Source organism: Aedes albopictus, chromosome 3 (assembly GCF_035046485.1).
Source record: "Aedes albopictus strain Foshan chromosome 3, AalbF5, whole genome shotgun sequence".
In the NCBI taxonomy this organism is placed as follows: domain Eukaryota; kingdom Metazoa; phylum Arthropoda; class Insecta; order Diptera; family Culicidae; genus Aedes; species Aedes albopictus.
In genome coordinates, this window is record NC_085138.1 from 448,137,615 (window position 1) to 448,152,435 (window position 14,821).

General features: G+C 38.3%; 2 protein-coding genes across 2 annotated transcripts; both read right to left on the bottom strand.

Annotated features, from left to right (window-relative positions):
• Positions 1 to 5,471: 5,471 nt before the first annotated feature.
• LOC109407549 (histone acetyltransferase KAT8) lies at positions 5,472 to 7,482 on the bottom strand. Its single transcript, XM_019680616.3, has 2 exons — positions 7,187 to 7,482; positions 5,472 to 6,999 (listed from the first exon to the last, which is right to left on the bottom strand). The coding sequence occupies exons 1-2, from the start codon at positions 7,355 to 7,357 to the stop codon at positions 5,659 to 5,661; spliced, it is 1,512 nt and encodes a 503-aa protein (XP_019536161.2). The 5' UTR covers positions 7,358 to 7,482; the 3' UTR covers positions 5,472 to 5,658.
• A 5,882-nt stretch (positions 7,483 to 13,364) lies between these two features.
• On the bottom strand, positions 13,365 to 14,436 carry LOC109407679 (haloacid dehalogenase-like hydrolase domain-containing protein 2). The gene is made up of 3 exons (XM_019680831.3): positions 14,238 to 14,436; positions 13,663 to 14,182; positions 13,365 to 13,607 (listed from the first exon to the last, which is right to left on the bottom strand). Exons 1-3 carry the CDS (start codon positions 14,420 to 14,422, stop codon positions 13,434 to 13,436), a joined length of 879 nt encoding a protein of 292 aa, XP_019536376.3. The 5' UTR covers positions 14,423 to 14,436; the 3' UTR covers positions 13,365 to 13,433.
• Positions 14,437 to 14,821: the final 385 nt, after the last annotated feature.

Consider the following 14,821-nt stretch of genomic DNA (forward strand, 5'->3'; position numbering starts at 1 on the left):
AAAGTGCATCGAATATTCCAAAATTTTTACTGTAAGTTCTTCAACTAGTTGTGTATCAGTCACTGGCGTAGCCACGGGAGGGTTTTAGGGTTAACCCCCCCCCCCCCCCCAGAGCCAAAATTTGTAGAACAAATTTGTAGTATAAAGCGCTTTGCGACGAAAAATTTTTTCGGTTGCGCCGCTATTTCCACACTACGGATACAATTACTCATTACTGTTTACAAAATGTAAGTGTCAAATCAAAAAAGGCATCATTGACCGCTGAAAACCCCTCCCAGAGACAATTTCTGGCTACGCCACTGGTATCAGTGGACAAAATTTGGAAAAGATCGGACAATTCTTCACGAAGTTATAAAGATTTTGGAAAAGGATAAAATTATCCGATAGCCAACTTTGAGCTGCTATACCTCCGGATTCAATGAACCGATTGCAATGAAATTTTGACCATTCATGACTAGGATTTTAGAGAAGTTCCAGAAAATGACCATGATGAAATCTCTGAAAAAAAAATCTTTGTAGCAGGGTTTCGAAATGAATTTTAACATCCAGATTTATGATCATCAATATGGATTTTGTAGAATCTTTTCGGAATTGCTGGCTTGCAAGAAATATCTGGTAGATCTTTGAAGCCCTGCTTTTGTTCATCTAGCACGGTTATACAGATTGCTTTTTGGTTATCTTGCCTTTCAAAAAATCATCCGGAAGAATTTTATAGTAACAGCCCATATTCAAAAACCTTTTCAATAACTTTTTTTATTTCATATCCACAACAAGTCAACTCTGTTGACTCTCAGGTATCAGAAGGTTTACTCCAGAGGCACGCTTTTTTCAGGTTTTCCAGGTAGCAGCCACCCTGGTACTGTACTGTATTAGTACAGATTCTTTGGACCACTTTCCTATTTACTAACTGATCGCAACGGTGCTGCTTCTCTTCTGAAGTTGTTACTACTGTTGGTCCTTTTATCAGTCCATAAGACGGAATCCAGTGTTGTCGCCAAGAAAGTAATTGAATTATACATACGACGATTCGTATGGGCTTGAGAAAAAGTTTTTGGTAGCGTGGAAAGGGAATCGAAACAATTTCCATTCGCATAAAAAATATGATCCTCACGACCACAAGGCCACGCCAGATTTGCCACTATATTTTGTCAATATTCAGTCTAACCGATGTATTTGGCCGTTTATTATTCGGCGAAATATCAAATAATCGATATTCAACCCGAAAATTCGGGCGGCCAAATATTCGTTCCATCACAAGGTTTATATTGATTTAGAAAGAATGTACCTTGCTGGCACCATTTTATACACAGCTCGGTACTTTGAACAGTCCAAAATATATATATTTTTTTTTTAAGAAGTAAACGTATTGAATCGAGAGTTGAGGTGTTAATCTAATTGAGTCCCTCTATGATGTTTTTAGAGTAACAGTGTCTTTTCAGAATTAGGACCACGGCTACTTTTGGTATCCATATTTAGGAACATGTCGATCACTAACCAATAGACAACAAACCAACTTGATAGTAGGTATTGTGGAGCAGTATCAATTAAGAATTTACATGTATATTAGCCATCATCCTTCATTGTGAAATTCTCGTAACCTTTCAGAATATAAATATCGCACGGTAGAGATATGAATGTTTTGTAAGTGAACATTAGGATTCAATGATACCGAATCGAGGAGTTAAATATCTGATAGGGTAAAAATTTACTTCGGATTCAAAATTTCTGTCACGCGTTTTCTCGTTTCCGTGTGATTTTCGGCTGGAGTAAAATGGCTTGGTACTATGCTAGGGTAAGTGTACCAATTATGGCACTACCTAAGGAAAGCTATTTATACCAAAATAACGAGAAGACCAACGAATGTCATCAATAAGTTAAAAGACAGCTTAGTTTCCATACTTTACAGGAAAAATATAGAAACGGAGCCAAAACTACTTTTAGTATTGATTACAGCGTGTGCCAATGATAGGAACCCCCCAAGTAACAATTTGTATCCTTTCTGCTCTTAGACATTATTTATTGAGGTTTTGTCATGGATTTGCTAAGCCCTTTAAGGTTTGATGATGCAGTCTAAATTGTCAAGCAGCTTTAACAACACAAGCAACTTTAAAACACTTTGTAGATATCTACAAATTCATCGAATAAAACTTATGAGCTTGCCTTATCGCTAAGCAAAATATCCATTGTAATTGGGCTGTAAGGAGCGTATAAAAACTTGGTCCTAAAACCTATTTCAAAGCCGCAGGCATATCACTTCTTATCAGCTTTAAAACGTGATAGATTGCATAAAGTTGCAATAAAGCCATCTTAAACCTTTTCGGAATAACCACTGGAAGCATTAAAGCAATCTAAGGAGTGTTGCGATGCGATCATATTTTGATCAATGGATTTCATATACCACATAAACAGAAAAGGAAACAACCAATAATACTTATGTTTTATAATATTCTATTTGAAGTAAATCCTATGGAAAAATGTCTGGCGGGCTTGATTTTTACAGCTAGGCAGCCAAACTAACCTTTCAATGCACTTTTGTTACCGGGATTTCAGAAGCAATCTATGGGTGGTATAGATGGCATCTTTTGCTCAGGCTCCGGCATCATGGCAGTTTACTTTCATTCCAGCAAAGCCAGACGCAACCGTTGTACGAAAATCCTCTTTGGTTTTCACTGAATACTTACCACTCGAGCAAATAAAACAGCTTAAAAAATGAAACACCACTGAAAATTTTACGAAAATGCAAAACTTTCGATTTGTTTACATTTCGCAGCAGCAGCGAGTTCTTAAGAGCATACAGTCTGAACTCACATTATATAAAACCTATTTGTGTTTGAGTAACGCACAAATGTATGCGTTAAGAATAAGTAGGTATATGCTAGTCTTGGCATCGTATTCATAAAGTACAGCAACTCTGGAACATGTTGCTTTTACACTAACTGATCTTTAACAATCTCAAACAAAATCAGAAGGGTTTAACATGACGGAATCCATATTTTTCATCACGATGATCAATTCCTGCTTGGAAATTATGTTCGCCATGTTGATGTTTGGATGGTGATTTGAATGCATAGTTTTGCAAGGTGGATTGAAATTGTTAATTTCAGAATGTCCAAATCCTCAAAATGACGTGGCGCTTTGCCTTATTCAGATGTATTTTAATGCATTACACCGTCAAACTTTTTTGGCATGAATTTATTTGTTATAGCAACAGAGACTTCCTCCGTGAAAATTAAAAACTAAATATTATTGACATGGATGACCGACATAATTGTCGTTTTTTCATTATTAAAAATTTTCAATTTACTGCCAGTTTATGTGATGATACTTGTTTCAGATTAACTTTAAGACTTTGGTTTTAACCGTTCATTTAAGATGTTTTTTGAACTTTTGAACGGCTTATTTGTCTTCTTGCAACCTACAAACAGATCTTATCTATGCTGTGTAATATACTACAAGAATATGTCATAAAACCAAGTAGCATGTTCAACGTTTTAAAGAATGGTTTTAACAACCTCCTGTAGGGTGGGCCCTTTCGGGTTTAATAGGGTTTTATCATGGGTTTATTAGAGCTGTTAAGACCACTAAGCTTTAAAATGAGTTTTAACGGTTAGATTATAACAACAGCTTGTAGGCAATAAGAAAACTTAAATTGTTACTTGGGCCTGTACCAGTTATGGTTATATTTTTTAACTTCGGTTCCTTTTCGCACTATTTGCATGCATTCCTTATGGGGTTAGCCATAACTGGTACACTATGGCGAAAAAGGGTGCAAGGAAGCCGAAATTTTAAGGAAAATGATTTATTTCTACCATGATTTGAGGAAAATGTGGAGTTTAAATGAGAGCGACTATCTTTTGTCGACGTGATCTGTTGTTCACAAAATTTTTCTTGTTGATTTACATCGTTAAAGGGTGAAAATTAACTATGGCGAAGAATTGGTACTATAGCTATAATTGGTACACTCACCCTATTCGGTTAGTTTTACAAAAGTGTTTAGGAAATGAAAATTAGGTTTTTCCTGTCGTGTATTCGCGGATCTTTCATTTCGGCGGTCACAATTTGAATTTAGTTGCGGTACGGTTGGGGCTACACCTTCTCGCCTACAGCTGCTGCTTGCTTAATGTGGACCTCAAGAAAATTGATTGTCTTTTTTCGATAAAGGTGAACGAGGCATATGTAGAGAATTTGTCGGTTGTGATTCTGGATAGTTTTTGGACGTATCGCGGTGTTTTGTTTCTTGGTGCCCTGATGCCTTCTGTTTGTGGTCAAGCAGTGAAGTCAGTAAGACCAAAAGGGGAAAGAAAAAAGTGAAGTGAAGTTTCTGTGCATTCTTGAATCTGTTTTAAAACCCATTGAATGCTGTCAATTCCGGAAGCAAATTTGGACTAAATTTCAGATCATTCAGTTCACTCACAAGGAGAATCGACATTTCGCTAACCAGAATGGGCGAACTTGCTGTTCTTTTTTTCTATGAAGTTTTGTCACGAAATGACATTTCCTGCGAATACATCCGGAATGGTAACGAATACATACGGAAGGGAACTGCATTATGGTAATATTTGGGTAACTCGATTTGGTACTGTAATTTTATTGTTATAATTTTTGATAATTTTGAAACATGTATTTCTGTAATAGTGGGAGGGATTAGTATTTTCTTTTCGTTTCAGAGAGCGAGTAAAGGCGCTTAAGCCTAGGCATAAGGGCCAGGGCATAAGGGGTAAATACCTGTGTCCCATCCCAGGATTCCAAGGACCAAGGAATGACATTAACCTTCTTAGCAACGTCACTCCCACCGTTAATATTTCATATTCATGCTTCGTATACGGAACGGTTGGTACGAGATGTCCCCGTTCTTTGATTTCAATAACAATAACAACGCTGCACAGTAGGCCTGGCCGCTTTAATGTTTGTAATACATCTCAGATGTGCTGCAAGGATTAATAATGACAAGAAAAATGATGGAATTAGTCGATTCCATCATTGTCCAGGATTCTTTCAATGAATGGCTGTGTATGTGTAGACTAGACTAGATAGGGTAAAAATTTACTTCGTCCATGCGCTAATATTCGTCTCCTCAGAAAGAAAATATCAAATCATTACAGATATTCTTACTTACCTCTGCCGATACCTCTTTAGATTGAAGCAAAAAGCAGCTAGTCGAGTTAATCTTCATCACCGTTCAGTTTTCATTTCACCAAATGCACTTGTTGAACCAATCTTCAATTCACACCCCACAAAAGTTCTGTAGCACTTCAAAGTTGGATTTCACTGCTGCAGAATGCAGCTAAAGCTGTTCAATTAATCAAATAAATCACTTTTTCCCCGTCGGTAAAATGTAACCCAAATGATACCAAATTGGTAATGATTTCCTAAATGTTGCCAGGTGAAATTGATCTTAGATAATTCTAGTTACATATTGTGAACTCGTCGATTAACAAGGCGATTCTTTCAAACTTAAACGCGTTCCGACGTTACGTCAAAATTAGATTAAAGATATATTCTACAGATCATAAAAGGCTTTGTCCGAAGATAAAGAATTATCAGGCTTCTACTTGCACGTGCCTATGCCGCAATGAGTCGTGAATACCACACATAAAATAGAATAATGGAACATGGAACATACTTACTTAACAGCTAGATTTGGATCGGCGTCGGGATTTACGCTTTCTTAACTTGTTTCACCGGAATGGATCGTTTCTGGGGTGTCCACTTCAGATAGGCGGAATCAATCATCAGTTTGGGTCGCTTGAACTGCGGTAGCTGTAGATGTTCCTGGACTGCTTTGCCGGTGACGCAAATCACATGCTGTCCCTTCCAATATTTGACCATCTTCATGGACTGCAGGGTATAGATGATGTCGTCCTGGGTGATACCGGACAGCTCGCTGAGTTCCTTGATCGTCGTGGTGCGGTAATCTTTCATCAGCTCCAGCAGGGTGTAGGCCCAGAAGCTGCGGTAGCTCAGGCGGCCCAAGTCGGATAGGGGCTTCTCCGGGCTTCCGACGATTCCTTCACGACGCGACAGTTCGTAGCTGAAGGCGATCAACAGTTTTCCGTATCCTTTACGCTGATATGGAGGAAGGATCAGAATACAAGCGACATTGTTACCTTCCGGAGATTCCTTCTCCTTAGAAAAGTACCCCACGATGTGCTGGCCATCCTTATCGATCTCACACAGGACATAGAAGAAAAATGGATCCACGTCGTAGTACAGAGTTTTATGATCCAGGAACAGTTTGGCCATCAGACACAGAGTCTGACAGTAGAAGCGATGATCTTTTCCGTCAATTTCAAAGATAGAGACCGTTCCTTTCCGGTAAATTTCATTTCCCGGGGGTTGGCGTCTGGTACAAGTCGCTTTATGGTGCTGTAGGGTTTTGGCTAATCGCATATACCTCAAGCAATACTCACAAACGTACAGCGTTCCGACTTTTCCATACTCCTCCGGGTACGGAGAGAAGTACCAGGTATCGATCTCGAACTTCCCGAACCGCAACTTGTCGATGTACTTCACCTTGGTAATGGCTTCGTGTTCCTTCTCCAGGGCCGCCGTCGTGGGATCCATATCGGCGTACGTTTTCTGCACATGATTGATCTCATCGTGGCGTCTCTTCTGATTGCGAGTTATCTTTCGATCCGGGTCACCATCTCCCATATCGATATCCCCAGCGGGCTTGCCCACCTTCGGAGAATCTTTCGCATTTCCTGCACTTCCCACCAAAGGACTCTTTCCGTTGTAATCCTGAGCAATCGGAGCACACAATCCAGCTGCTTTCTTGTCCCCTCCCGCAACGGCACTGGAAATACGATCCCTACTGACCCACTGGTCCAACCGGCGATTCAGCCCCTCGTAGTGAATGTAGTACTCCAGCTGTTTCGGATCGCACGGATTCTGCCGGCTCTGGATCAACTGAGCCGGGTGCCACGAACCATCCTGCCGCTGCACCAGGTATTCCGCCCCAATCACCAACTTGTCTTCGCCATCCTCGCCCTTTCCGCTCTATATGGTTCCAGATGAAGGAAAAAAAAACAAAAACCATTATTTAAAAAATTGCAGAAATCTCTCTAAATATAAATGTATTTACAATGCATTTTTATTACATAATTATTCAGTTTAACAGTAACTTTTAGTTTGAAAACATTCACGAAATCAAAACAAACCAAATCGTTTGTAAGAATTTATTTACCTCAACCGAAGTCAACGACGCCGACGCCTCTTTGATGTTTGCTGCTGCTGCTGCTGCTGACGACGACGACGACGATGATGCCGATCCGGCTTTCGGGTTTTGCCTGCCAGGTTCACCGTCACCGTCCTTTTCCTGGGCTTCTCCCAACTTTGTCGCTTTTGTGGTGACCATTTCTGCACGTTTTGTTCCGGAACTGGGATGATAATAGCTATTTTTTCCTGGTTTTTCACTTCCGCAAACTGGATGATGAAAGATGGACGACGGCTTTGCGAGTTTGTTTCGGAGGTTAGTTTTCTTTTTCTTTTTGCCCTCCCCACAAGTTTGACACCACGGCAGGGCTGCCAGAACGGAAAGTCGACATTATCCGCGATGTCGACGATCGCGTAACATTTGGAAAATGCATAAAATAATATAGCTAACAAGGCTATTTATGCAATGCAGGCGCTCGATTTGAATAGGTCCTAAGTTTGCTGGGAAACTTATTATGCGTTGCGCGAAAATTTTTGAGCGCAAGTGCTCGTATACCTCCGCCAGTACGGTAAATCGTGTTTGTGTTTTCGGCGCAGTATTCTTTGGCCCATTCGCGCACTTATAGTAAAAGACACCCTCGAAGACACCAGAACGATTAAACGTACGAGCGGAGGTCTATTAGCGATTTTGCACCATTTTCGCTCTCTATTTTCTTGCAACGGATAATATGTAGATTCGACCTATTCAAATCAAACGCTAGAATAGATTTTTAAAAATTTATTGATTTTCAATTTACACAAACAGCGCATTTTTCTGCAAGTTTTTTTGAGCCACTACGATTTTTTCCATTTTGATAAATATTTACTTTGCTAACCGGAAAAATCCAAGAAAAATCCGTATTTATCCGTTGCTAAATAACCGTCGTTAACCGCGTCCAACTGCTGCTCAGTTAGCAGCGGTTAGCGACGGTTAGGAACGTATAAATGCGGACTTTCCGGTTAGAAAAGGATATGTCATACCCGAGGAAATACCTAAAACAATTGGGTTTTTAAATTAAGAAAAATTCAATGATTTTATATTTTTAAATGATAGAGCACCTTTTTCTGAGCAACTATGATTTTTTTCAGATTTTTGGAACTTAATTTTGATACCTAAAATCAATTTCATAGAGATTTTTTCAAATCACCTTTTGACAGCTGGGTAGTTTACAGTTACTGTTTGACAGCTCCGCCCAGTACAAAATCCGACGAGGGGTGATTCATCAAATCGCTCCCATACAAACTTAAAATTGATTTTTAAATACCCGGTTTAGGGCACCAAAAACCATGAAAATTTGGATTTCGAGCCAGTTTGGCCTGCAGATTCAGAATATGAAATTGTTTCAACACCGTTGAAGATGCCAATAATTATTATTCGTGAAGTTGAAAATCTGAATTTTTGGTACACGGAAATTGATTTTTCTCGTAAACCTATGCTATATATGCTATATATGCTATATGCTATATACACTGAAAAAACTGTTGTGTAATATGTATTACATCTGATCTGCTCCAACCCGATCAATCCGTCGGTTGCATCAAGGTTGCATGAATATTACACAGGACGATGTACACATAAGAACAAAAGATTTTACATCAAAACGATGTAATCGTACATAGGAATCGTGATTACATTGATTATTTAGTACATCGGAATGAGTTACATCGGGCGGGTTGCATTTATTTTTTGCTGTGATAGCTCTATCACCGAAACGTAGCATTTGGAAAGATCCATGCAATCAATCTAGTTCAAAATACATTTTTTCATCATAAAATAACTAGTCTAAATTATTTTGATTTCTAGAAAATCACATATAATTTATTTGCGATGGCGAAAATTCAATAGGTTTACCTTCAAAATTAAAAAGTACGGACCTTTATTATTTATGTAGAAACTAAGATGAGCTATAGAAACTAAGATAGCTATAGAAATCTGGTTCTATGTACAAGGCCAGTGAAATTTATGTGCAAAGCTTGATTGCAAAAACCTATTATGCTTTTGGTCGAAATACGAAGTGACCGAACGTGCGAAAATTGATTTTTAACCTACTTAGAAATGTCGCAACTCAATTTGGATTAGTGCATATTGTTGCTCTTAATTAGCTTAATGATGGGCAATAGAAATAATAGATTCAAATTTACTTCGCAGCTGCAACTTCGCATGTGCTTCTAGCGACGACTTCGATTTGGTGGTGCGACGATAATATGTGCGCGGCATTTACAAATTAGATGTGAATTATTTTTAGTGAGGGCAAAAAGTTGCAAATTAGAAACGAAATCATTATACCTAAGCGTTGCTTCTGGATTGTTCATTTTTCCTGGCTGCCCTAATAACCCTGATAAAAAAACATCATAAAAATACGATAAATTTTATTGTTACAACACCATTTTTTCGAAAAATATTCACCATTAAACGTATTGTAATTTACACGGCACACTCACCATCACCCCTGTTGTTCTATACCATTCGGCGAATGGTAAATGGCACTTTTACAATAAAAAATGGTGGTCGTTATGTATCTTAACCATAAAATTTTGAGAAAATTTTCATACACTTTTTCGCGAAAAACAATAGAATGTATTATGTTTTTATGAGACATTTTTAGGGCAATTTTCAAAAGAAAACAATATATCTTAATGTTTTTTCATTGTTCTTACAATACAAATACAATTAATTGAATGGCGTCAAATGAATCGTTGTTACAATAAAAATACAATAATATTTGTTGTTATTTGTAGGCAGTTTTCGCTTTTGAAAATCCATAGAATTTATATTTCCCGCTAACATTTATATCCAGCATTTACGAGCACTAACGGCCGCCAGAATGATATGCACATTTTAGGATAAGAGTCAAACACTCTTATGTCGGTCTGGTATGTATTACTTGGCAGCTATTGATAAGATCTATCTTCAATCTTTTCAAATAACTGCCAAATATCACAAGTCAGACCTCAGGTCGTATGATCCATACTGTTCTTTACGGAAAGCGCCCAATGTAGGAAACCGCCCAATGCCGAACGCAACGATTTGCGTTTGCGAGACGAAGCGGGAAGGAAAAGGAGAAACGCTGCGAACCGACGACGGTGAGAGAAGGAAAAGTTTCAGCGCGAACGAGATCAGAGTCACGCCACCAGCCGACCAGGCAACATCGCGACGCGTTTAGACAAGTTTTTGAATAAAGTTAAGTTAAATGTGAACGTTTCCGACTTACGATTATTTCGACCGCGGTCAATCCCGATTTCCGATTACACATCCGCCAAGAACCGTACCCTGGAAGTTCCAAAAATACAGTCCACCGATTTTGAGTTTTTTCCGACCGAACACATACCACAAACGAAGATATTCGTCTGTGCACATACCATAAATCGTTCACAATTCATGTGGCCATTAGTATCTGTAAATGCTGGAGAAAAATGTTACCGAGAAACAAGGTTGCAACCATTCATTTGCAAAGATTTACATTCATTTGCTATTATCTCAGTTCAGAAGCATGCTATCGAAAAACAATGTATGTATGAATTTAACCTTGTAGTTTTATCTGAAAGTTTGCCGAATAACACTGGGGTCGCACACGCATTCCAAAGTCGTGAGCGAGCTGTGAAGGCAACTTTCCACAGCGTGAATGAAATTTACATTCACCGCGTGGAGAGCTGCCTTCACAGCTCGCTCACGACTTTGGTATACGTTTTCGACCCCAATGATTTTCGGCAAACCTTCAGATAAAACTACAAGGTTAAATTCATTCATACATTGTTTTTCGATAGCATGCTTCTGAATTGAGATAATAGCAAATGAATGTAAATCTTTGGAAATGAATGGTCGCAACCTTGCCGAGAAATATGAATTCTTTGGTTTTTCAAAGGCGAAATCTGTTTACATAACAACAAATATTAATGCATGTTTATTTTAACATCGGTTCAATTGACCCCATTAAACTAATTGTATTTGTATTGTTATCAATGGTAGTTTACTATATACTAGATTGGGAAACATTAGAAAAATCATTGTTCATCTTTTTCTTGTCGTAACATCCTTACTTGGCTAAAACCTGCTTTTCAGCTAGTTTTCTATAAGTACTTCCTCAGTTATTCATTGAGAGCTTCCTCTGCCAACACGGCTTGACGTCTGTCAGTCGTTGAAGTTTTAGCGAATAACATTCGATAACCGAAACATCTATTGTATTCAAATTTAAAACGAAAACTATAAAAAAATATGTCAAGTGATTTTGTATTTGATTATACAAACATGATCCCAGCAACAATAATATTTATTGATATTTGTTACGAATTGTTTTTAAGTGTAATTGAGAAATAAACTCTTTTTTAATAAAAAGTCCATGAGAATTTTGCAGGCACTTTTGCAACTATTTAAAAACAACTTAAATTAATTTTTACTGATAGTTACTTTAAATTATTATAGAACTATTGAAAAACAATCGAATCAATTAGTCATTAATAAAGCTAATGTTCACTTATTGTACGAACTATATGGGCTTGATTTCTACTGTAAAAAGTAACATCACAGACAAACAGACATATTACTTAGAAGAAAATTGCTTCAAAAACATCGTATGGCATCTCACTAGCACCCTCTATAATGCTCAATCCAAAGCATTCATTTGCAGGTGTTGTTTCCCTCGGCTCGATGTAACAATTTTGCAGGTGACGACTCCCCCGTGGCGTCATCCATTCATAAAACATTAATGAAGGTTCATGATTGAGTCATTTTATGTAAACATTGATCGGCATCGCGTTCATTTTTCTCCAAAATTGAGAGGTGATGTAGGCACAGCAGCGCCACCATGACACATGCGAGCACAGTCCGAACCACACGGTATTTTCAAAATGAACGTTAAATCGTGCGACGATTTAGATTTGAGTAGTATGTCTGTTTGTCTGTGGTAACATTATATCTACTATGTGTTTTATTGTGAACAATAAAACCAGTCATATGTTAATAATATTTACCATGTAATGAATAGTAATTTTTATCCGGGAAACCAACACAATAAACGGACCGTAATGTAGACGGTTCAACAATACCACATACTGTTCGAACCGTATCCCGAATGGGTGGTTAAGCAAATCTTATGGTTATCGTTTATGCGGGTGGCGTTTTCCTCTGGCCTCAGATTTATTCCAGCACGTTACAATTTTAAGCTATACCTCAATTATAGGACCAAATATGCGATTTTGGGCTTTTTTTTTATTGCAAGCAATTAAGCATGGACATAAATATTTTTAAGCACTCAAAGGGTGAATCGGAGTAAAATTGTCAATTGAGTTGTTTAGTGAATTAAATATTGCTATTTTCTTTAGCCTAATCGAAAGAGCACATTTTTCTGAGTATAAGGTGATTTATTGTGCTCCGATTCCTTTGTTTCGATGGTTAAATAAAAAAAACAGTTTTAATTTCCGTGGATAGACTGACAGTTCAATCGATAAAGTGACAGTTCGCCCCGAACAAAAAATTTTCCCCATACAAACTTTGAATGCATTTTAAAAATAATTCCCGGGCACCAAAAATGATGACATTTTGGATTTTGACTAACTTTTGGACGGAGATTCCGATTATGTAATAATCTGGATACCCCTAAATAACCTTGTAAATAACCCAGTTAACCCTTTATAAGGCAGTGGCAACTATATTGCCACCTAATGTTTGTATTTTTTTTCTGTTTTATAAAAATTTATTTCGAACCTTTTTTCTTGGTTTACGCAAAATTGTGATAACTAACATAGCTTTAACAACAATTTGGGAGCCATTTGTAGTCTCAAAAATGGCTAAATTTGACCGCGTGAAGCTTATTGTAAAATTATAGATTAGTAAATTATGGATTTGGTAAATATTTTAAGAAATTATCAAATTATGAATTGACATCACCTGAACTACACAGTTTATATTATGGGTTAAGCCCTTATTCACTCTAAAATCTCTTTTCCGGCTTTTTGTCGAAGTCAAAAGAAGGGAAGTACCCTAAACGTCTCAGCCCTAAACGGGCAGTGGCAAGAATATTGCCACCAGCGCTTGTGGCCTAAAACGGGCAGTGGCAATTATATTGCCACCAGATTGCCACCTCAAAAGCTCGTTTTTGGGCTAAACGGGCAGTGGCAACTATATTGCCACCTTGATTTTTGAGAGTTTCTTTCAAACAAAAATTGTTTCACGGTGTTATCTATGTGATTTTATTTACTCTAAGCATATTTTAGCCCTAAAGTTCACTCCGGGATACTACAAATTATTGATTCAGCATTCCACTCAAATGATCAACGACTGCACCAAAGTTCTTAAATATTCCACTAACTTTTGGAAGAGCATCTTTTTCATACAGTTCAGGTTGAAATTTTCCCGTCTCAACCAGAAAGCCTTTCATGCCAATAGCCATCGCTCCGAAACAGTCATCGTTTGGATCCTGAAAATTAGTTAATGTTAGTTAGACTTCTTAATCCCCCATTGCCGTTACCTACATCTCCAATCATTACGCATTCTTCCGGTTTCAAACCATCTGGCATGGCCGACCGAAAGAAATACTCATTGGGCTTCCCAATACAAACACTCTTCACCCCTGTACTGTATTCCAGACCTTTCACGAAACACCCCGGTCCCAAGGAAATGCCCTGATTGGTTTTGTAAAACTTCCCTTCGTGGATGGCCACCAATCGGGCTGCTCCCTTGCTGTTGTGCAATATTCTGAATGCCTCGTTAAGATACTCGTACGAGAATCGTTCTGGCGCCAAACCAACCACGACGGAGTCGTAGTCTCGGGCGTTATCGTTCACCGGGAAATCCTTTCTCGCATCATCCGTCAGGATGTAGTACGGATTGAGGGCATTACTCTGTACGAAACGGGACGCGGCCGTCAGCGAGCTATAGATCTCGTTTTGATCTAGGTGGAAACCAATCTTGATCAGCCGCGCGTACAGCGAGGAAACGCTTTCCTTCGTGGTGTTCGTAACGAATTTGATCGAAACTCCCAGTCCTCGTAGTCTACAATGAGCATATCGATAATTTTTCTATTCTTGTTAGTTCAAAATACCGATACCTTTCAAGTGCTTCCACTGCACCATCCGTAGGTTGATCTTCGACGTGGAGCGTCCCGCTCAAGTCGATTAGGGCGGCCTTAACGGCGGGGGTCATTTCGGAGTATTTTGTAATAATATTTCGAAGCAACAACGGACCTGCTTTTATTGGCACTGAAACAGATCGAATCATAACTCTCTTCACCATACACGACCATATAGGCGATAAACAAATACACAAGGCGAGGCGACATTAGATTTTGTTTTGATTACTATATTCGCCGGTTCAAGGGAGTGTGGTGTTAAAAAGAGCTTTGAAAAGAACTAATTTTTTAAATTTCAAAAAAAAAAATCTTTTGATTTTTTGATTTCATACGATAAATCACCTTTTTCTGAGCCACTATGATTTTTTTAAAGATTTTTAGAACTTTATTTTGGTACCTAAAATCAATTTCAAAGAGATTTTTTGAAATCACCTTTTGACAGCTTGGCAACTGCTTGACAGCTCCGCCCAGTACAAAATACGACGAGGGGTGATTCGACAAATCGCCCCCATATTAACTTGATTTTTTAATAGGTTCCCTGGCACCAAAATTCATGAAAATTA

Excerpts from the sequence above, each read along its gene's own strand:
- LOC109407679 (XM_019680831.3), bottom strand. The coding sequence starts at position 14,422 with ATGGTGAAGAGAGTTATGATTCGATCTGTTTCAGTGCCAATAAAAGCA. Across the intron at positions 14,183-14,237 it reads GCAGTGGAAGCACTTGAAAG|ACTACGAGGACTGGGAGTTT; the intron begins GTATCGGTATTT and ends TGCTCATTGTAG. Across the intron at positions 13,608-13,662 it reads AATGCGTAATGATTGGAGAT|GATCCAAACGATGACTGTTT; the intron begins GTAGGTAACGGC and ends ACTAATTTTCAG.
- LOC109407549 (XM_019680616.3), bottom strand. The coding sequence starts at position 7,357 with ATGGTCACCACAAAAGCGACAAAGTTGGGAGAAGCCCAGGAAAAGGAC. Across the intron at positions 7,000-7,186 it reads CGTCGTTGACTTCGGTTGAG|AGCGGAAAGGGCGAGGATGG; the intron begins GTAAATAAATTC and ends GGAACCATATAG.